This window comes from Oncorhynchus clarkii, chromosome 13 (assembly GCF_045791955.1).
Source record: "Oncorhynchus clarkii lewisi isolate Uvic-CL-2024 chromosome 13, UVic_Ocla_1.0, whole genome shotgun sequence".
In the NCBI taxonomy this organism is placed as follows: Eukaryota; Metazoa; Chordata; class Actinopteri; order Salmoniformes; family Salmonidae; genus Oncorhynchus; species Oncorhynchus clarkii.
This window is the reverse complement of record NC_092159.1, coordinates 57,631,633-57,653,425: the sequence shown is the minus strand read 5'-3', so window position 1 is coordinate 57,653,425 and position 21,793 is coordinate 57,631,633. Positions and strand designations below refer to the sequence as shown.

Here is a 21,793-nt window from a genome sequence, read left to right as displayed (position 1 = left end):
CACAGGTCATGACCACCACTAGGCTGGAGAGATGGTGCTTATTTACTCAAACAGTATGCTAATGTCTGTTGCAGTGGCAATACAAATATACCGGTTTGTTTGTATAAATACAGAAACAGGCGGAGAGGGAGGGTGAAATAGAGAACATTTTAGATTTGGTTAGGTTTGTCTCTCTTTGTGTTTCACTCGTTTAAAAAGCACTTTAGCGCCCTAATGTGGAACAGCCCTTTGCTGTCTAAATCATCCCTGTGCGGCTGTAGCATAGCTAGCCGTATCTCTAAATGCCTGTGGTTGTTTAGTATTCACCAGGCCACTGTGTCTCCTTTCCTAATAGGCTGTTAATCACGCGGCTCCTATCCGTCTAGGGCCTGTCATCACACCCACGTTCCAACACTGGTAAAGGAGAGGTTAATTACAATGTCTGTTCGTTTTCTCATTCAATCGCTCACTCTTTATCATTCTCTCTTTTCTGCCCTTTCTCTCTCTCCCTTTAAGCTTTATATTATTCTACTCTTGAGCTGTCATGATTACAACTGAGCTGTCCTGAGTCACAGGATGTTCTGCAGAGCAGCATTGTCTGTCCTGCTAGTCGTAGTCGGTGCGTGCTAAATGCCTTAGCAGGTGACCAGTCACTTCTTATATCAAAGACCTGTCTCCACAGTCAGGATTCATATGTTTTCCTTCAGGCTGTCTGTCTACACTGTATCCTGTATACCTGGTCCTTCGGTGTTGGAATACATATACTGGGCTTTGAATTACTTTCCAGCCCGAGAGCAGAACTCCACTGTGTGTCTCTCTGTATGCATCTCTTTTCACTGGTGTCTTCATCCTCTAACCTGGTCCCAGATCTGTTTGTCCTGTCTTTATGCTCTAGCCTGGTCCCAGATCTGTTTGTCCTGTCTTCATCCTCTAGCCTGGTCCCAGATCTGTTTGTCCTGTCTTCATCGTCTAGCCTGGTCCCAGATCTGTTTGTCCTGTCTTCATCGTCTAGCCTGGTCCCAGATCTGTTTGTCCTGTCTTCATCTTCTAGCCTGGTCCCAGATCTGTTTGTCCTGTCTTCATCCTCTAACCTGGTCCCAGATCTGTTTGTCCTGTCTTTATCCTCTAGCCAGGTCCCAGATCTGTTTGTCCTGTCTTTATCCTCTAACCTGGTCCCAGATCTGTTTGTCCTGTCTTTATCCTCTAGCCTGGTCCCAGATCTGTTTGTCCTGTCTTCATCCTCTAGCCTGGTCCCAGATCTGTTTGTCCTGTCTTCATCCTCTAGCCTGGTCCCAGATCTGTTTGTCCTGTCTTCATCCTCTAGCCTGGTCCCAGATCTGTTTCTCCTGTCTTCATCCTCTAACCTGGTCCCAGATCTGTTTGTCCTGTCTTCATCTTCTAGCCTGGTCCCAGATCTGTTTGCCCTGTCTTCATCCTCTAACCTGGTCCCAGATCTGTTTGTCCTGTCTTCATCTTCTAGCCTGGTCCCAGATCTGTTTGCCCTGTCTTCATCCTCTAACCTGGTCCCAGATCTGTTTGTTCTGTATATGTCAATTCTATTTAGTTTTTTGGCCCTTTTGAATTAAATTCCAGCCTGACAGTATTAATATCCAATCTCTCTGTGTATCTTTCCATGTCACTAGTGACTTTATCCTCCTCCGCATGCTGAACGATGTTGTTGTTCTACCATTCCCCGGGATAGATGGGGATGAGATGTCACCTGGAAAGAATTATGGTTGTGGCGTTGGTGGTGAAATTACCCACGAGGGGGAACCAGCCGTAAACAGCTCAATAATGGTTAATTACTGGTTTTGGTTAATTACAAGTCAAAATGGGACCAGAGGACATTTATAGGCAAGCTGTCGAATAGAGGGGAGAGGTTGTGTTCCAGTCAACATGATTTATTGTTGGAGAATGGTTATGAGACATGAAGGGCCGTGTGTTCAAGGTTGCCATGTTGGAGAAATGTCTTGTTATATAAATGTTTAGGGAGGCCAGGTTTGAAAATAACAATTTCTTGTGATACACAAGTTATGATACACAAAGATACTTGTGTTGAGGGTTGGTCGTGTTCAGGGTTGCCCGGTTGGACAACAACCATGGCCCGTGCGTTGGCTCAGTTGGTCTGGGAATAGAAGTAAGGCTCCTCATGATCTAGAAGGAGAGGTTTTATTCCAGCAAACTGGATTTCTTGTTATGAGACTGAGATACGAAGGTCCTTGTGTTCGAGGTTGCCAGGTTGGAGTATATCCTATATCCTAACCCTGGTCCTTATTATCAGCTATTCAATAGAAGGAGAAGTTGTATTCCATTAAAACTTTTCTTGTTTGAGAATAACAGGTTATGACACATGAAGGTTGTCATATTCAGGGTTGCCAGTTTGGTCATGCCCGGGGATGCCAGGTTGTTTACCCCTGGCTCAACTGGTCTGGTTAGGAATAAGGCCCCTCGTGGTGTTCTGCAGTGATGTGCTGTTCTGTGGTGCACCAATGGGAAATGCAGTGCTTTACTAGTCAGACAAGGTTAAGGAGAGCCAATGACTCAGTTCTGTTTTAGTTTGTTACTCTGTTGCCCTGATGGGGAGTGAGTTGTGTTGACGATGAGCAATGTGACACTGTGTCTTTTCCAGTCAAGTTCCAAGCAATAAAATGGCAAGAATGAATCAATAGTACAACATTCAAATCAAAATATGTCGATCCATCACCGATTACTCAGGCCTGTATCCATGTGCTCACATCTAGTCGATAAGTAGCAAAGTGCTCAATTGAGTAAATGACAGTTGGTCATGTAGAATGTAAATAAATGGGGAACACATGTACTGTGGGGGACCTTGTACACTGTCCTGAATTGGGTATTACACACTCTACCCTCCTCAATCACTCTGTTCTATAATATTCAAAAAGACGGTTATGTCAATTAAGGAAGTAAATTGAAATTCCTCATTAAGATTTCAGTTTACTTCCTGAATTGACTGAGTTGACATTTAATTGACCCCAATCATGATCTCAACCATAGACATGACTGTTTTAATGGCTCCTTGGTTTACATTGTAAACACAAGTAAATGGCCCCTCTAACATCCTCTGTCTCCATCTGCCTCCCTGTTTATCTGGGTGAGTAAGGTTGTGTACTCTCAGGCAGGCTCTGAGGGCATTCATTATCCTAAAGAGGTGGCCTGGAGGCAGGGTCTCCCCCTCCCTTCCTTGGCCCATGGTGCCTCTCTCCTGGGTTATTACCTGAGTTGTGTATATTAGCGTTTCTTATTGGACGAGTCAAGGTATTCCAATAAGTTTGTTTTCTTCTATCTTGTAGCCTAATGAACTGAGCCCTGCCTAAACATCCCTGACCTCATTAGCGCTGAGTACATTAAAACACAAATCTGATTTCCTATAGTGAACTCGGAGGCTTAAAGCCACTCAGACAAAGGGATGGCTTCTCTCCTAACGGACTGAGGAGGTGTGAGTGTTGAATACAGATAATACATGTCGTTTTCTTCTTCTAGCCGACCATCGTCTGTCCAACTGGGCATTACAGAGGTTAGAAGATGTTTTCACACACAGATGGCCACATGCATGGCGCACACTACACACTATCAGGGTTGGAAAAAGTACTGAAATATCCTACTCAAGTAGAGGTAAAATTACTGGAATGACTCATATAAAAAGTGCGTAGAGTAAAAGTAATTGAGTTAAATAAAAACATTGACCCTGACAATTAGCTAATTTCAGTAAGGTTACCTGAACGTTGTTTACACGTGATATTTTCCATGCATTATAGGAAGTGAGGAAATTAATGTACAGTAGGAACTAAGACAAGAAGGCACTGTATTTTTTTTTAAACGTATGTATTTGTAAAAAATATATATAATATTAACATTTGAAAATAAATTAAACTTTCAAAGCAATTAAAGTGTAAAGATAAAAAAAGCAATACAAAATAAAGTGTATAAACCATAAAGTTGCCAGACTTCAATATACTTCAGACTCCAGATAAAAACATGTCTTTCACCAATTCAACCCTGTGTTACTAATTACTTTACACCTCTACACACTACACACACACCAGAGGGACCCAAACTCACTCAATTACTATACAAATAAAACACTGACAAATTACAACATCAACAGAGAAGCCTTCCCTTGGTGGTTGGTAATGGAAAACACCTGGCTGTAGTGTACGAAGATTCAACCATCTGGATTTAGTTAGTAATAACTGTCTGGGCTTAACAACACATTGATAGACATACTAATGGGAAAATGGCTAGCACGCCTTGTTGGGCCTAACGTAAAGCCTTTTACAATAGCCATCAACCACACAATACAAGATGTGAGAAGGGGAGAGAAATGGGGAGGAAGAGAGACGGATAGAGAGAGGGGAAGAGAGGCGGATAGAGAGAGGGGAAGAGAGAGGGGAAGAGACACGGATAGAGAGAGGGGAAGAGAGACGGATAGAGAGAGGGGAAGAGACACGGATAGAGAGAGGGGAAGAGAGACGGATAGAGAGAGGGGAAGAGAGACGGATAGAGAAATGGGGAGGAAGAGAGACGGATAGAGAGAGGGGAAGAGAGACGGATAGAGAGAGGCGGAGGGAGAGAGACGGATAGAGAGGGGGGGAGGGAGAGAGACGGATAGAGAGAGGGGAAGAGAGACGGATAGAGAGAGGGGAAGAGAGACGGATAGAGAAATGGGGAGGAAGAGAGACGGATAGAGAAATGGGGAGGAAGAGAGACGGATAGAGAGAGGCGGAGGGAGAGAGGGAGAATTCAACTCTGTATGTAAAATAGCAGTCCATCGAAACCCTATTGTCCTGGATGTCCTCACACAATGCTGCACTGAGTAATGCTGCCCTTTTATGTAAAAATGAACATTCAACCATCGCACAGGGACGTGCACATGGAGTTTGCAAAGTGGATGTTCAAAGTGCATGCTAATTCTGGTTACAGCTGAAATTCACAACACCAGAGAAGGTTTTTCCTCAGTGGTTAATTGAACACCTTGTTTCCACCTCCCTGTTATGTTCAAACTGGGCATTGTGGGTATGCTACGCTGCTACACTACAGCCATCGGACCGTAGAGGGAAGGCTTTCTTTGAAATCAATGACAGCCGCTATACTGCCCGTGTTGCGTCACGTCCCATGGCAGCATCCAAGATCAAGAATCACAGAGGTTCAAATAGAAATGTAAGGCTGATGTGGGTTCATTCTATTGGATGAATTGAAATAATGAGAAATAAAGTTGATTTTGGTTGCATATGGCCTCCACTAGACACCACTGGCTATTTTACTAAGATTTATGACGTCAAGAAGCTTCCAGCTAGCAGAAACTCAAGCTAGCTAGCTACATTGACTAGCTCGGTTTACAATGTAAACAAAAGCATCTTGTGTAATTAGAGGATAATTTAGTACAACCACTAACAACAATTGAAGAGTACTTGTGGAAAAACTGTCCCAAAGCTATCGCTGAGTATGATGCAGTACAGTAGGGAACATAAAGAGACTCTTCCATTCCTCAAAACAACACGCTCTGGGTAGCAGCTAGAACGTCGCACTGACACGACGCTGATGACAACGCAGCGCTTATAGTTGGGCTGAGGAGTTAGCCTGGTCCCAGATCTGTTTGGGTCCAAACATGACAATGACCTTAGGAGTTGGCAAGACACAAACAGATCTTGGATCAGCTGATCCCACCCCCCTGTACTGTCATGGAGATGTTTTGTCAGTAACTCCACTGGAGTCTATGAGAGACCCGTTGTCTATTAAAGACGCACAGACTCACAGCAGGATCATTAAAGTGTTGACATGGCATCCAATGTCCTCTAATGAGTCACTGACTTCACCTTTATCACTGTTATTCTGTATGAGTGACTGACTAATGGCATCCCACTGGGAACAGAGGTCAGTTCAACGTCTAGTGTTGATGTACATTTGGTTGAGTTATCAAATGACGTGAATTCAACCTGAAATCCCACCAATGTCATTGTATTTTGGTTCAAAGTTGGGTGACAAAAATACAAAATTCCCTTACATGGATTAAATCATTTTTCCACTTTCATTGAACATCATCACATTGAATTTGTGGGTTGAAATGATGTGGAAACAGCATTGATTCAACCCGTTTTTGCCCAGTGGGATGTGTTTCAGAGGTTTATCGGATAGTTAAAGGGATAGTGAACCCACATTACAAAGAAAACAGGATTCAGAGTAAGGAAACCAATATGTCATTTGGTTGAACTATCCCTTGAAGTTTGATTAGATATCAAGTCAAGTATCTTTTATCCTTTAGCTTCACAGTTTAAAGGCACAGTAAAACATTAAACTTCAAAGCAAGCTTACCAAGTCCAGACAAGTCCAGACCTTCAACATTTGAAAAAGAGCAGCACAGCATAGTGTTGTTGTGCAGTGGCATCTGCTTTGAGTTTGGCCATCCAATGCAAATGTGCTTTATTGTGGCTCAGATATCATTGTGTTAGATGTGGCTGGATGGGCAGACCTGGGAGCCAGGCTTTCTTCCTTGGTTTGGAGGTGGAGCTGATCTGAGACCTGGGTTCAAATGCTGTAGTAATAGAACACTTTGAGTTAGCGTTAGCCTGCCTGGAGTGGGGGGAGTTTTGGGACTACTCCGTTGGTTAAATTGTGTCAAGGCAAGCTCAATCGATCTTAAGTATTTGGAACATTTTGAACCCAGTTCTGCTGCTGATCCAGGTGAGGGGATGGGGTGCCGTGGCAATGGGCTGGTGTATACATGCTGCAGATGGGTGGGGGGTTATTTGGCTGCAGAGCGTCCTCATCCCTTATTCTATCAGATGTGGGCATTGCCTTACAGAGGTGATGATGGGGTTGAATGAGAGGCTTTGAAGATGGAATCTCCACCTCCAGTTGGACAAAAGTTGTCCAGACAACTCCACACTAGTGTGTCATCAGATTAAGGCAAAGGATACGTCCTGATTCTCCACTCTTCTCCCAAACTAGTACAGCTAGTTGCACATTCATGATGTTTTGAAAAGGATGGGATAAGTGTCAGCATTGCCTGGAGCACCGTTCTTTCCCCCAACATGACCACTGACTTCACCTTCATCACTCTTCTGCCAGAGGGCATGGATGGATTGAACAGTCTCTTTCCCCCCAACATGACCACTGACTTCACCTTCATCACTCTTCTGCCAGAGGGCATGGATGGATTGAACAGTCTCTTTCCCCCCAACATGACCACTGACTTCACCTTCATCACTCTTCTGCCAGAGGGCATGGATGGATTGAACAGTCTCTTTCCCCCCAACATGACCACTGACTTCACCTTCATCACTATTCTGCCAGAGGGCATGGATGGATTGAACAGTCTCTTTCCCCCCAACATGACCACTGACTTCACCTTCATCACTCTTCTGCCAGAGGGCATGGATGGATTGAACAGTCTCTTTCCCCCAATATGACCACTGACTTCACCTTCATCACTATTCTGCCAGAGTGCATGGATGGAATGAACAGTCTCTTTCCCCCCAACATGACCACTGACTTCACCTTCATCACCATTCTGCCAGAGGGCATGGATGGATTGAACAGTCTCTTTCCCCCAATATGACCACTGACTTCACCTTCATCACTATTCTGCCAGAGTGCATGGTTGGATTGAACAGTCTCTTTCCCCCCAACATGACCACTGACTTCACCTTCATCACTATTCTGCCAGAGGGAATGGATGGATTGAACAGTCTCTTTCCCCCAACATGACCACTGACTTCACCTTCACTATTCTGCCAGAGGGCATGGATGGATTGAACAGTCTCTTTCCCCCCAACATGACCACTGACTTCACCTTCATCACTCTTCTGCCAGAGGGCATGGATGGATTGAACAGTCTCTTTCCCCCAACATGACCACTGACTTCACCTTCACTATTCTGCCAGAGGGCATGGATGGATTGAACAGTCTCTTTCCCCCCAACATGACCACTGACGTCAGACTTTATTGGTAGAAGGGTCATGTTTGCCCAATACGCTGATCTTTTCCTCACTAATGGTTCAGGTTAGGAAAGCAGGAAGCTGATCCTAGATCTGTACTTAGGGGAAACATCCCACCAGGTCATCTCCATGAGCACTTTATTGGCCTCTAACTAACAGGTCATCAGTATGTGACACAGATGTTATCAGATAGGCCACTATCTGGGGTTAAAGGGGTTAAAGGGGGGGGTTAAATCGTTACACCCACCAGGTCATCTCCATGTGACCGAGGGGTTAAATCGGTACACCCACCAGGTCATCTCCAGATGTAATTAGAAGAGTCTGAACTTGGAGAAACAGACTCTTGTCTCCATGTTCTAACAGAAAGGAGGATTGATTGCGGTGCAGTCAGAAAGCCAATGTGGACTTTTTCACTGGGATGGAGCAATTAAGCATCATTATAGTGGTGCTCTGCACAGAGTACAGCTGAGATGAGGGATATTATGTTGGCGAGGGGTGGATCTATGCCCCAGTCGATTTAAAAACCTATTAACGATGGCATGGATATATGGCCTGGCCTTCTTGCTGCTCAGTGGTCAGAAGGGTTACTGTTGTTGTTGTGATGATGAGGCATTGGGTTGCCAGGTGACGGTGATTATATGGGCTGGTGTGTAATAAAGTTTTTTATTATTTCCCTTATGCCTTGTCCAGGCCTTGTCTCTACAGGGGTTTATTACTGCTGATGCTGTTTGGACTGTACTCATTCTGCCCAATACTCTCCCTCTGTCTCTCTCTCCCTCTGTCTCTCCTCTCTCTCTCTCTGTATCCTGAGTGTCTCTCCTCTCTCTCTCTGTATCCTGAGTGTCTCTCCTCTCTCTCTCTCTGTATCCTGAGTGTCTCTCCTCTCTCTCTGTGTGAATCCTGAGTGTCTCTCCTCTCTCTCTCTCTCTCTCTCTCTGTGTATCCTGAGTGTCTCTCCTCTCTCTCTGTGTATCCTGAGTGTCTCTCCTCTCTCTCTCTCTGTATCCTGAGTGTCTCTCCTCCCCCTCTCTGTATCCTGAGTGTCTCTCCTCTCTGTCTCTGTATCCCGAGTGTCTCTCCTCTCTCTCTGTATCCTGAGTGTCTCTCCTCTCTCTCTCTGTCTCTGTATCCTGACTGTCTCTCCTCTCTCTCTCTGTATCCTGAGTGTCTCTCCTCTCTCTCTGTGTATCCTGAGTGTCTCTCCTCTCTCTCTCTCTCTCTCTCTCTCTCTCTCTCTCTCTCTCTCTCTCTCTGTATCCTGAGTGTCTCTCCTCTCTCTCTCTGTATCCTGAGTGTCTCTCCTCTCTCACTCTGTATCCTGAGTGTCTCTCCCCTCTCTCTCTGTATCCTGAGTGTCTCTCCTCTCTCTCTCTGTATCCTGAGTGTCTCTCCTCTGTCTCTGTATCCTGAGTGTCTCTCCTCTCTCTCTGTATCCTGAGTGTCTCTCCTCTCTCTCTGTATCCTGAGTGTCTCTCCTCTCTCTCTCTGTCTCTGTATCCTGAGTGTCTCTCCTCTCTCTCTCTGTATCCTGAGTGTCTCTCCTCTCTGTCTCTGTATCCTGAGTGTCTCTCCTCTCTCTCTCTGTATCCTGAGTGTCTCTCCTCTCTCTCTCTGTATCCTGAGTGTCTCTCCTCTCTGTCTCTGTATCCTGAGTGTCTCTCCTCTCTCTCTGTATCCTGAGTGTCTCTCCTCTCTCTCTCTGTCTCTGTATCCTGAGTGTCTCTCCTCTCTGTCTCTGTATCCTGAGTGTCTCTCCTCTCTGTCTCTGTATCCTCAGTGTCTCTTCTCTCTCTCTCTGTATCCTGAGTGATTCTCCCCTCTCTCTCTGTGTATCCTGAGTGATTATCCTCTCTGTCTCTGCATCATGAGTGTCTCTCCTCTCTGTATCCTGAGTGTCTCTCCTCTCTGTCTCTATATCCTGAGTGTCTCTCCTCTCTCTCTCTCTGTATCCTGAGTGTCTCCTCTCTCTCTCTGTATCCTGAGTGATTCTCGGCATGTCTCTGTATGCTGAGTGTCTCTCCTCTCTCTCTGTGTATCCTGAGTGTCTCTCCTCTCTCTCTCTGTATCCTGAGTGTCTCTCCCCTCTCTCTCTGTATCCTGAGTGATTCTCCTCTCTCTATGTGTGTCCTGAGTGTCTCTCCTCTCTCTCTGTGTATCATGAGTGTCTCCCCTCTCTCTGTGTGTATCCTGAGTGTCTCTCCTCTCTCTCTCTGTATCCTGAGTGTCTCTCCTCTCTCTCTCTCTGTATCCCGAGTGTCTCTCCTCTCTGTCTCTGTATCCTGAGTGTCTCTCCTCTCTCTCTCTCTCTCTGTATCCTGAGTGATTCTCCTCTCTCTCTGTATCCTGAGTGTCTCTCCTCTCGCTCTGTGTATCCTGAGTGTCTCTCCTCTCTCTCTGTGTATCCTCCTCTCTCTCTCTGTATCCTGAGTGTCTCTCCTCTCTCTCTGTGTATCCTGAGTGTCTCTCCTCTCTCTCTCTGTATCCTGAGTGTCTCTCCTCTCTCTATATATATCCTGAGTGTCTCTCCTCTCTCTCTGTGTATCCTGAGTGTCTCTCCTCTCTCTCTCTGTATCCTGAGTGTCTCTCCTCTCTCTCTCTGTACCTTGAGTGAATCTCCCCTCTGTCTCTGTATCCTGAGTGCCTCTCCTCTCCCTCTCTGTATCCTGAGTGTCTCTCCTCTCTGTCTCTGTATCCTGAGTGTCTCTCCTCTCTGTCTCTATATCCTGAGTGTCTCTCTCCTCTCTCTCTCTGTATCCTGAGTGTCTCTCTCCTCTCTCTCTCTGTATCCTGTCTCTCCTCTCTCTCTCTCTGTATCCTGAGTGTCTCTCCTCTCTCTCTCTCTGTATCCTGAGTGTCTCTCCTCTCTCTCTGTGTATCCTGAGTGTCTCTCCTCTCTCTCTGTGTATCCTGAGTGTCTCTCCTCTCTCTCTGTGTATCCTGAGTGTCTATCCTCTCTCTCTCTGTATCCTGAGTGTTTCTCCTCTCTCTGTATCCCGAGTGTCTCTCCTCTCTCTCTGTGTATCCTGAGTGTCTCTCCTCTCTCTCTCTGTATCCTGAGTGTCTCTCCTCTCTCTCTCTGTATCCTGAGTGTCTCTCCTCTCTCTCTCTGTATCCTGAGTGATTCTCCCCTCTGTCTCCATATCCTGAGTGTCTCTCTTCTCTCTCTGTATCCTGAGTGTCTCTCCTCTCTCTCTGTATCCTGAGTGATTCTCATCTCTCTCTGTATCCTGAGTGTCTCTCCTCTCTCTATATATATCCTGAGTGTTTCACCTCTCTCCCTCTGTATCCTGAGTGTCTCTCCTCTCTCTCTCTCTGTATCCTGAGTGTCTCTCCTCTCTCTCTCTGTATCCTGAGTGTCTCTCCTCTCTCTCTCTGTATCCTGAGTGTCTCTCCTCTCTCTCTCTGTTTCTCGAGTGTCTCTCCTCTCTCTCTCTGTATCCCGAGTGATTCTCCCCTCTGTCTCTGTATCCTGAGTGTCTCTCCTCTCTCTCTCTGTATCCTGAGTGTCTCTCCTCTCTGTCTCTGTATCCTGAGTGTCTCTCCTCTCTCTCTCTGTATCCTGAGTGATTCTCCTCTCGCTCTCTCTGTATCCTGAGTGTTTCCTTATCATGTCTCTCCTCTTGTCGTCATCTCCACCCCAGGCCTGGCTGACTGAGATCCATGATTACGCCCAGCAGGATGTGGTCCTGATGCTGCTGGGAAACAAGGTGAGGTTTCCTGGGTTAGGCCTGATCCCAGACGGACACACCTGCAGCCACATCAGACGGCAGCCCAGACACAACACAGACACAACAGACAGACAGACAGGCAGACACAAAGAAAACAGACAGACACAACAACCATAAACAATAGACAGAGAAACCAAATAAACTGTACAGTATAAACGTAGCCCAGGACTTGGAGGATCTATTCACAGTATATCCTCATAGTGTAACACTAAACACTAAATCTACCTTTTTAAGTGAGAATACGCATTTTTCTGAAGCTCAAAAAGAAAGGAAATTCACATGAGCACCACAATGCCTACTCCACCCATGCTCTACCAAGGTTTTCCAACACACAGCTTTGACCTAATACAGTAGCTGTGTTGGTCTATTGTACTTTAAAACCACATGTAGGCAGGTTGCAATCATTCTGGTTTTAACATTGAGCATCATTCTGAGCATACTTAGTAACCCGGCGTCCGGATTCACTTGTATATGTTCTATGAGTACTTCAGTGTCTACTTCCTGATTCAAAACTATGTCCATTGGAACAATAAAGTTATCTCTAGTCTACTGGAATTGCTTCTAACCCTGACACATCTGCTGCCAAATAACAACGCAGACACAACACCAGATCAGCACATATGCAGGAGGGATGTAACAAATCACTGCTACTATAAATAAGTCCCATCCACATACTGCTAGAGCAGGGAACAGATGCTTGGTCCAGAAGTTTAGTCTAATCTAAACAGTCCCCACACACCGGGAATCATCCCCTCATTAGAATGCTCACACATAATCTAGACTCATTAAGAATTGTAGGTCTGATCCCATATTCTGTACGGAATGTGTTGTTTTCCATTACGTAACCCTCCTGGAACAAGGTGATTTTTAAGACAAGCCCCTGCATTGATGATAGTGAGACTGAGGCTAGTCATGCATGGTGGTGGTATGGTGGTATCAGAGAATCTCTACCTTTCTCATCTCTCTCTTTCTGTCTTTCTTTCGGTCTCTCTCTCTCTCTTGCTTTTCTTTTTCTGATCTCTCCCCAGGCTGATGCCACACAGCAGAGGGTGGTGAAGAGAGAGGATGGAGAGAGGCTGGCCAAGGTGAGTGTCACTTTAAAGAAATGAGTTAATACTGAGGAAGATGCAGATTGACTCGAACAGTGAACGACACCACGGTCAATTATCTCGGTGTATCTCTCTCTCTCTCTGTATCTCTCTCTCTCTGTGTATCTCTCTCTCTGTATCTCTCCCTCTGTGTATCTACAGTTGAAGTCAGAAGTTTACACTCAAATACATTTAAACTCAGTTTTTCACAGTTCCTGACATTTAATCCTAGTGAAAATTTCCTGTCTTAGGTCAGTTCGGATCACCACTTTATTTTAAGAATGTGAAATGTCAGAATAATAGTAGAGAGAGTGATTTATTTCAGCTTTTATTTCTTTCATCACATTCCCAGTGGGTCAGAAGTGTACATACACTCAATTAGTATTTGGTAGCATTGCGTTAAATAGTTTAACTTGGGTCAAATGTTTCGGGTAGCCTTCCACAAGCTTCCCACAATAAGTTGGGTCATTTTTGGCCCATTCCTCCTGACAGATTTGGTGTAACTGCGTCAGGTTTGTAGGCCTCCTTGCTCGTACACACTTTTTCAGTTCTGCCCACACGTTTTCTATAGGATTGAGGTCAGGGCTTTATGACGGCCACTCCAATACCTTGACTTTGTTGTCCTTAGGCCATTTTGCCACAACTTTGGAAGTATGCTTGGGGTCATTGTCCATTTGGAAGACCCATTTGCAACTGAGCTTTAACTTCCTGACTGATGTCTTGAGATGTTGCTTCAATATATCCACATAATTTTCTTTCATCATGATGCCATCTATTTTGTGAAGTGCACCAGTCCCTCCTGCAGCAAAGCACCCCCACAACATGATGCTGCCACCCCCGTGCTTCACGGTTGGGATGGTGTTCTTCGGCTTAACAAACCTCCCCCTTTTTCCGATGGTCATTATGGGCAAAGAGTTCTATTTTTGTTTCATCAGACCAGAGGACATTTCTCCAAAAAATACGATCTTTGTCCCCGTGTGCAGTTGCAAACCGTAGTTTGACTTTTTTTTAAGGTGGTTTTGGAGCAGTAGCCTCTTCCTCGTTTAACCTCTCTCGGATATGCGGGACAGTAGCGTCCCAACTGGCCAACATCCAGTGAAAATGCAGAGCGCCAAATTCAAATAAATTACTATAACATTTTAACTTTCATGAAATCACACATTCAAGATACCAAATGAAAGCTACACTTGTAGTGAATCCAGCCAATGTGTCAGATTTCCAAAAAGCTTTTCGGCGAGCGATGCTATTATCTGAGGATAGCAGTAAACAAAGACAGAAAAGCATATTTCAACCCTGCAGGCGCGACACAAAACGCAGAAAAAAGATAGAATTCATGCCTTACCTATGACGAGCTTCTTCTGTTGGCACTCCAATATGTCCCATAAACACCCCAAATGGTCCTTTTGTTTGATTAATTCCGTCGATATATATCCAAAATGTCCATTTATTTGGCGCATTTGATCCAGAGAAACACTGGTTCCAAGTCGCGCAACCTGACTACAAAATGTCTCATAAGTTACCTGTAAGCTTTGTCCAAACATGTCAAACTACTTTCCTAATACAACTTTAGGTGTTTTTTAACGTAAATAATTGATAAAATTGAAGACTGGATGATCTGTGTTCAATACCGGAGGAAAACAAAGTGGAGCGAGCTTTTCAGGTCACGCGCCTCTATCAAAGAGTACACTTCCCTCATTCTGAGCAGTGTTACTTCTTCATTTCTCAAAGGAAAAACCTCAACCAATTTCTAAAGACTGTATCCAGTGGAAGCGATAGGAACTGCAGGGAAGTCGATTAGAAATCTGGATTCCCAATGAAAACTCATTGAAAAGAGAGTGACCTCAAAAAATTAAAATCTGAATGTTTGTCCTCTGGGTTTCGCCTGCCAAATAAGTTATGTTATACTCACAGACATGATTCAAACAGTTTTAGAAACTTCAGAGTGTTTTCTATCCAAATCTACTAATAATATGCATATCTTTGCTTCTGGGTCTGAGTAGCAGGCCGTTTACTTTGGACACGCTTTTCATCTGGACGTGAAAATACTGCCCCCTGTCCCAAAGAAGTTAACTGTGAATATAGATACTTTTGTACCTGTATCCTCCAGCATCTTCACAAGGTCCTTTGCTGTTGTTCTGGGATTGATTTGCACTTTTCGCACCAAAGTATGTTCATCTCTAGGAGACAGAACACGTCTCCTTCTTGAGCGGTATGACAGCTGCGTGGTCCCATGGTGTTTATACTTGCGTACTATTGTTTGTACGGATGAACGTGGTACCTTCAGGCGTTTGAACCAGACTTGTGGAGGTCTACAATTTTTTTTCTGAGGTCTTGGCTGATTTCTTTTGATTTTCCCATGATGTCAAGCAAAGAGGCACTGAGTTTGAAGGTAGGCCTTGAAGTACATCCACAAGTACACCTCCAATTGACTCAAATGATGTCAATTAGCCTGACAGAAGCTTCTAAAGCCATGACATCATTTTCTGGAATTTTCCAAGCTCTTTAAAGGCACAGTCAACTTAGTGTATGTAAACTTCTGACCCACTGGAATTGTGATACAGTGAATTATAAGTGAAATAATCTGTCTGTAAACAATTGTTGGAAAGATTACTTGTGTCATGCACAAACTATAGTTTGTTAACAAGAAATTTGTGGAGTAGTTGAAAAACGAGTTTTAATGACTCCAACCTAAGTGTATGTAAACTTTCGACTGTATCTGTCTCTTTATATATATATATATATACAGTACCTTGCGAAAGTATTCGGCCCCCTTGAACTTTGCGACCTTTTGCCACATTTCAGGCTTCAAACATAAAGATATAAAACTGTATTTTTTTGTGAAGAATCAACAACAAGTGGGACACAATCATGAAGTGGAACGACATTTATTGGATATTTCAAACTTTTTTAACAAATCAAAAACTGAAAAATTGGGCGTGCAAAATTATTCAGCCCCCTTAAGTTAATACTTTCTAGCGCCACCTTTTGCTGCGATTACAGCTGTAAGTCGCTTGGGGTATGTCTCTATCAGTTTTGCACATCGAGAGACTGAAATGTTTTCCCATTCCTCCTTGCAAAACAGCTCGAGCTCAGTGAGGTTGGATGGAGAGCATTTGTGAACAGCAGTTTTCAGTTCTTTCCACAGATTCTCGATTGGATTCAGGTCTGGACTTTGACTTGGCCATTCTAACACCTGGATATGTTTATTTTTGAACCATTCCATTGTAGATTTTGCTTTATGTTTTGGATCATTGTCTTGTTGGAAGACAAATCTCCGTCCCAGTCTCAGGTCTTTTGCAGACTCCATCAGGTTTTCTTCCAGAATGGTCCTGTATTTGGCTCCATCCATCTTCCCATCAATTTTAACCGTCTTCCCTGACCCTGCTGAAGAAAAGCAGGCCCAAACCATGATGCTGCCACCACCATGTTTGACAGTGGGGATGGTGTGTTCAGTGTGATGAGCTGTGTTGCTTTTACGCCAAATATAACGTTTTGCATTGTTGCCAAAAAGTTCAATTTTGGTTTCCTCTGACCAGAGCACCTTCTTCCACATGTTTGGTGTGTCTCCCAGGTGGCATGTGGCAAACTTTAAACAACACTTTTTATGGATATCTTTAAGAAATGGCTTTCTTCTTGCCACTCTTCCATAAAGGCCAGATGTGTGCAGTATACAACTGATTGTTGTCCTATGGACAGTCTCCCACCTCAGCTGTAGATCTCTGCAGTTCATCCAGAGTGATCATGGGCCTCTTGGCTGCATCTCTGATCAGTCTTCTCCTTGTATGAGCTGAAAGTTTAGAGGGACGGCCAGGTCTTGGTAAATTTGCAGTGGTCTGATACTCCTTCCATTTCAATATTATCGCTTGCACAGTGCTCCTTAGGATGTTTAAAGCTTGGGAAATCTTTTTGTATCCAAATCCGGCTTTAAACTTCTTCACAACAGTATCTCGGACCTGCCTGGTGTGTTCCTTGTTCTTCATGATGCTCTCTGCGCTTTTAACGGACCTCTGAGACTATCACAGTGCAGGTGCATTTATACGGAGACTTGATTACACACAGGTGGATTGTATTTATCATCATTAGTCATTTAGGTCAACATTGGATCATTCAGAGATCCTCACTGAACTTCTGGAGAGAGTTTGCTGCACTGAAAGTAAAGGGGCTGAATAATTTTGCACGCCCAATTTTTCAGTTTTTGATTTGTTAAAAAAGTTTGAAATATCCAATAAATGTCATTCCACTTCATGATTGTGTCCCACTTGTTGTTGATTCTTCACAAAAAAATACAGTTTTATATCTTTATGTTTGAAGCCTGAAATGTGGCAAAAGGTCGCAAAGTTCAAGGGGGCCGAATACTTTCGCAAGGCACTGTATATATGTCTCACTCTCTCTCACTCTCTCTCTCTCACTCTCTCTCACACTCTCTCTCACTCTCTCTCTCTCTCACACTCTCTCTCACTCTCTCACTCTCACTCACTCACTCTCTCTCTCTCTCACCCTCTCTCTCTCTGTCTTTTATTGGACTCAGTCCATTGATCTAATTCATATTGATTTTCACTGTTGGGAGGAAAATGCACCGTCTGCAAAAATCAAAGATAAATATCAAGAAGAAAGGCCAGGTTTATGAGATATTACTTTACCATAGAACCTGAAATGTAGTCTGTCTGTGTACAGTATCTTTGCACCAAGGATCGTTGCACCACGGCCTGCTATCGTGATATTATCGACAGACTCTTTCATGCTTCTGTAGGATGGACATCTAGTCTCATTTTTCATATGTTTGTATTTTCTCTATAAACACATGCATACAATACAACAGTGAGGAATGTTTAGTTTAACTCAATTTCACAGCAATGCACTCTCAGATGAATACAGATACTGGGACAAATAGGACTTTGAACGTTGCAGGAAATGTGAATACACTTTCTCATTCCCCCTGACTACCGCTGTGGAACACGGCTACAATACAAATATCAAAGTGCCTTGCAGACCTGGGTTCAGCTACTATTTGAAATCATGTCAAATAGTTTAGATGGGCTTGATTGAGCTTGCTTTCGCAATGGAACCAATAAGAAGGTCTCAAAATTCCAAACCCCGTGCATCCGACTCTCCAGACAGGCTAAAGCAAACGCTCAAAGTATTTAATAGACTTCAAATAGTATTTAAACCCAGTCTGGTGCATACCTCTAGTGCTGATAGCATAAACCTGGAGAGAGGAACACATTAGCCTAGTCATTACTATGGTGCTGGATGCTGAGACAAATCTCCCACGCACACCCTGCCTGAGGAATTCTTTGTCACATAGCTAGTATTCCAATCTGCTCATTGGAATGGTTCTGAATGTGCACTCCCAGCAGTACTATAGTCACCCCAGGACAGATGTGTTGTAGTGTCTATATTATTTCCCTGTGGGTCTCTGTGTTGTTGTGTCTTCTGGGTACTGATGGGGAATGTTAATATGGGTTTATGCTCAATATTCTTTGTCATTAGCTGCTGTGCCTAAAACACACACATCATTTGTTACTCCCTGGCCAGCCAGGGGGCAACAATGGTCTCTAATACTGTTACCATTAGCAGCAAAGTAACCTTGTCCCCAGGCTATCAAGGAGGATATGTGGTGCTCTAGACTAGCTACAAAGAAACTCAAGACAATGTGAATGTGGCGTGTTCAACTCAAGATACCCTGCCTGTCTGTTTCTCTGCAGGAGTTTGGGGTTCCATACATGGAGACCAGTGCAAAGTCTGGCCTCAATGTGGAGTTATCCTTCACTGCTGTGGCCAAGTGAGTATGAAACTACACAGGGGTCCAGTCCAGAAACAAGCCCTGGCCTCTAGCCTTTAGCCCCTTGTCCCTGGCCTCTAGTCTTTAGCCCCTTGTCCCTGGCCTCTAGTCTTTAGCCCCTTGTCCCTGGCCTCTAGACTTTAGTCCCCTGGCCTCTAGTCTTTAGCCCCTTGTCCCTGGCCTCTAGTCTTTAGCCCCTTGTCCCTGGCCTCTGGCCTTTATCCCCTTGTCCCTGGCCTCTAGTCTTTAGCCCCTGGCCTCTAGCCTTTAGCCCCTTGTCCCTAGTCCCTAGCCTTTATCCCCTTGTCCCTGGCCTCTAGACTTTAGCCCCCTGGCCTCTAGCCTTTATCCCCTTGTCCCTGGCCTCTAGACTTTAGCCCCCTGGCCTCTAGCCTTTAGCCCCTTGTCCCTGGCCTCTAGCCTTTAGCCCCTTGTCCCTGGGCTCTAGCCTTTATCCCCTTGTCCCTGGCCTCTAGACTTTAGTCCCCTGGCCTCTAGCCTTTAGCCCCTTGTCCCTGGCCTCTAGCCTTTAGCCCCTTGTCCCTGGCCTCTAGCCTTTAGCCCCTTGTCCCTGGCCTCTAGCCTTTAGCCCCTTGTCCCTGGCCTCTAGCCTTTAGCCCCTTGTCCCTGGCCTCTAGCCTTTAGCCCCTTGTCCCTGGCCTCTAGACTTTAGCCCCTTGTCCCTGGCCTCTAGACTTTAGTCCCCTGGCCTCTAGCCTTTAGCCCCTTGTCCCTGGCCTCTAGCCTTTAGCCCCTTGTCCCTGGACTCTAGCCTTTAGCCCCTTGTCCCTGGCCTCTAGACTTTAGCCCCTTGTCCCTGGCCTCTAGCCTTTAGCCCCTTGTCCCTGGCCTCTAGCCTTTAGCCCCTTGTCCCTGGCCTCTAGCCTTTAGCCCCTTGTCCCTGGCCTCTAGCCTTTAGCCCCTTGTCCCTGGCCTCTAGCCTTTAGCCCCTTGTCCCTGGCCTCTAGCCTTTAGCCCCTTGTCCCTGGCCTCTAGGCTTTAGCCCCTTGTCCCTGGTCTCTAGCCTTTAGCCCCTTGTCCCTGGCCTCTAGGCTTTAGCCCCTTGTCCCTGGCCTCTAGGCTTTAGCCCCTTGTCCCTGGCTTCTAGCCTTTAGCCCCTTGTCCCTGGACTCTAGCCTTTAGTCTCTAGTGTTTAGGCCCTTGTCCCTGCCCTCTAGCCTTTAGCCTCTAGTCCCGGGTCTTTAGCCTTCAGCCCCTAGACCTTGGACTCTAGCCTTCAGTCCCTGGCTTCTGGCCTTCAGTCCCTGGCCTCTATCCTTAAGCCACTAGACCCTAGCCTCTAGCCTTCAGCCCCTAGACCCTGGCTTCTAGTCTTCAGTCCCTGGCCTCTAGCCTCTAGCCTTCAGCCCTTAGACCCTGGCTTCTAGCCTTCACTCCCTAGACCCTGGCTTCTAGCCTTCAGTCCCTAGACCCTGGCCTCTAGCCTTCAGCCCTTAGACCCTGGCTCTCTCTCTCTCTATTCATTTACACTGTTCCACTTCCTCCTACTCGACTTCTCACTCCATTCCATCTCTTTGTCTCTTTTACTCCTCCCTTCTGATCTCTTCCTTTCTCTCTCAGAGAGCTGAAGCACAGGTCTATGAAGGAGCCCAACGAGCCCAAGTTTAAGCTTCAGGACTACGTCAACAAGGAGATGAAGAGTGCTGGATGTGCATGTTAGAACACTGGGTGTGTGTGTGTGCGCATGATAGCTTGTGTCCTTCTCCACATCAGATGTGTTACACTCATACAAGGTGATGTTATTGACTACCTGTGGCCTCAGCCTGTGAGATAGAGAGCCGATCATGTGTGAGATATACCTACGTCACTAACCACCCAGTTTGTCTTTCCTTTGTCCTCTATGCTCTCTGAAATAATCCATTATGTCCATATTCTAAGGTTATCTGTGAGGCGTCTCTCTCCTCACCTCCCTCTTTTCCTCTCCTTTCTCTCTTCTCTCCTCTCTTCACCTCTCTCCCATCTCTCCTCTCCTCACCTCCCTCTTTTCCTCTCCTTTCTCTCTTCTCTCCTCTCTTCACCTCTCTACCATCTCTCCTCACCTTTCTCTCTTCTCTCCTCTCTTCACCTCTCTCCCATCTCTCCTCTCCTCACCTTTCTCTTTTCCTCTCCTTTCTCTCTTCTCTCCTCTCTTCACCTCTCTACCATCTCTCCTCACCTTTCTCTCTTCTCTCCTCTCTTCACCTCTCTACCATCTCTCCTCTCCTCACCTTTCTCTCTTCTCTCCTCTCTTCACCTCTCTCCCATCTCTCCTCTCCTCACCTTTCTCTTTTCCTCTCCTTTCTCTCTTCACCTCTCTCCCATCTTTCCTCTCCTCTCCTTTCTCTCTTCTCTCCTCCTGTTTTCTTGGACCCACTGCTCCACCTCCTTCTGCATCTGTGAATGTACTTCTATATCCAGCCATGACTCTTACCCCATCAGTGCTGTCTGACACAGTTAACCCTATGACTGTCTGACACTGTTAACCTTATGACTGTCTGACCATGTTAACCTAGTCTGACCATGTTAACCTTATGACTGTCTGACCATGTTAACCTTATGACTGTCAGACACTGTTAACCCTATGACTGTCTGACCATGTTAACCCTATGACTGTCAGACACTGTTAACCCTATAACTGTCTGACCATGTTAACCCTATGACTGTCTGACCCTGTTAACCCCATGACTGTCTTGACACTGTTAACTCTATGACTGTCTGACGATGTTACCCTATGACTGTCTGAACCTGTTAACCCTTTGGCTGCCTGACCCTGTTAACCCTTTGGCTGCCTGACCCTGTTAATCCTATGACTGTCTGACCCTGTTAATCCTTTGACTGTCTGATCCACTATGACTGTCTGACCATGACTGTCTGACCCTGTTAACCCTATGACTGTCTGACCGTGTTAACCCTATCACTGTATGCCCATGTTAACCCTATGACTGTCTGACCCTATGACTGTCTGACCCACTATGCCTGTCTGACCATGACTGTCTGACCCTGTTAACCCTATGACTGTCTGACCCTGTTAACCCTATGACTGTCTGACCCTGTTAACCCTATGACTGTCTGACCCTGTTAACCCTATGATTGTCTGACCATGTTAACACTATGATTGTCTGATCATGACTGTCTGACCCTGTTAACCCTATGACTGTCTGACCATGACTGTCTGACCCTGTTAACCCTATGACTGTCTGACCCTGTTAACCCTATGACTGTCTGACCCTGTTAACCCTATGACTGTCTGACCCTGTTAAC

At 45.4% G+C, this 21,793-nt stretch overlaps 1 protein-coding gene across 1 annotated transcript; it reads left to right on the top strand.

Annotated features, from left to right (window-relative positions):
• Positions 1–7,846: 7,846 nt before the first annotated feature.
• Positions 7,847–20,213, top strand: LOC139423601 (ras-related protein Rab-26-like). Its single transcript, XM_071175187.1, has 5 exons — positions 7,847–7,930; positions 11,576–11,641; positions 12,691–12,747; positions 18,456–18,532; positions 20,114–20,213. The coding sequence occupies exons 1-5, from the start codon at positions 7,847–7,849 to the stop codon at positions 20,211–20,213; spliced, it is 384 nt and encodes a 127-aa protein (XP_071031288.1).
• Positions 20,214–21,793: the final 1,580 nt, after the last annotated feature.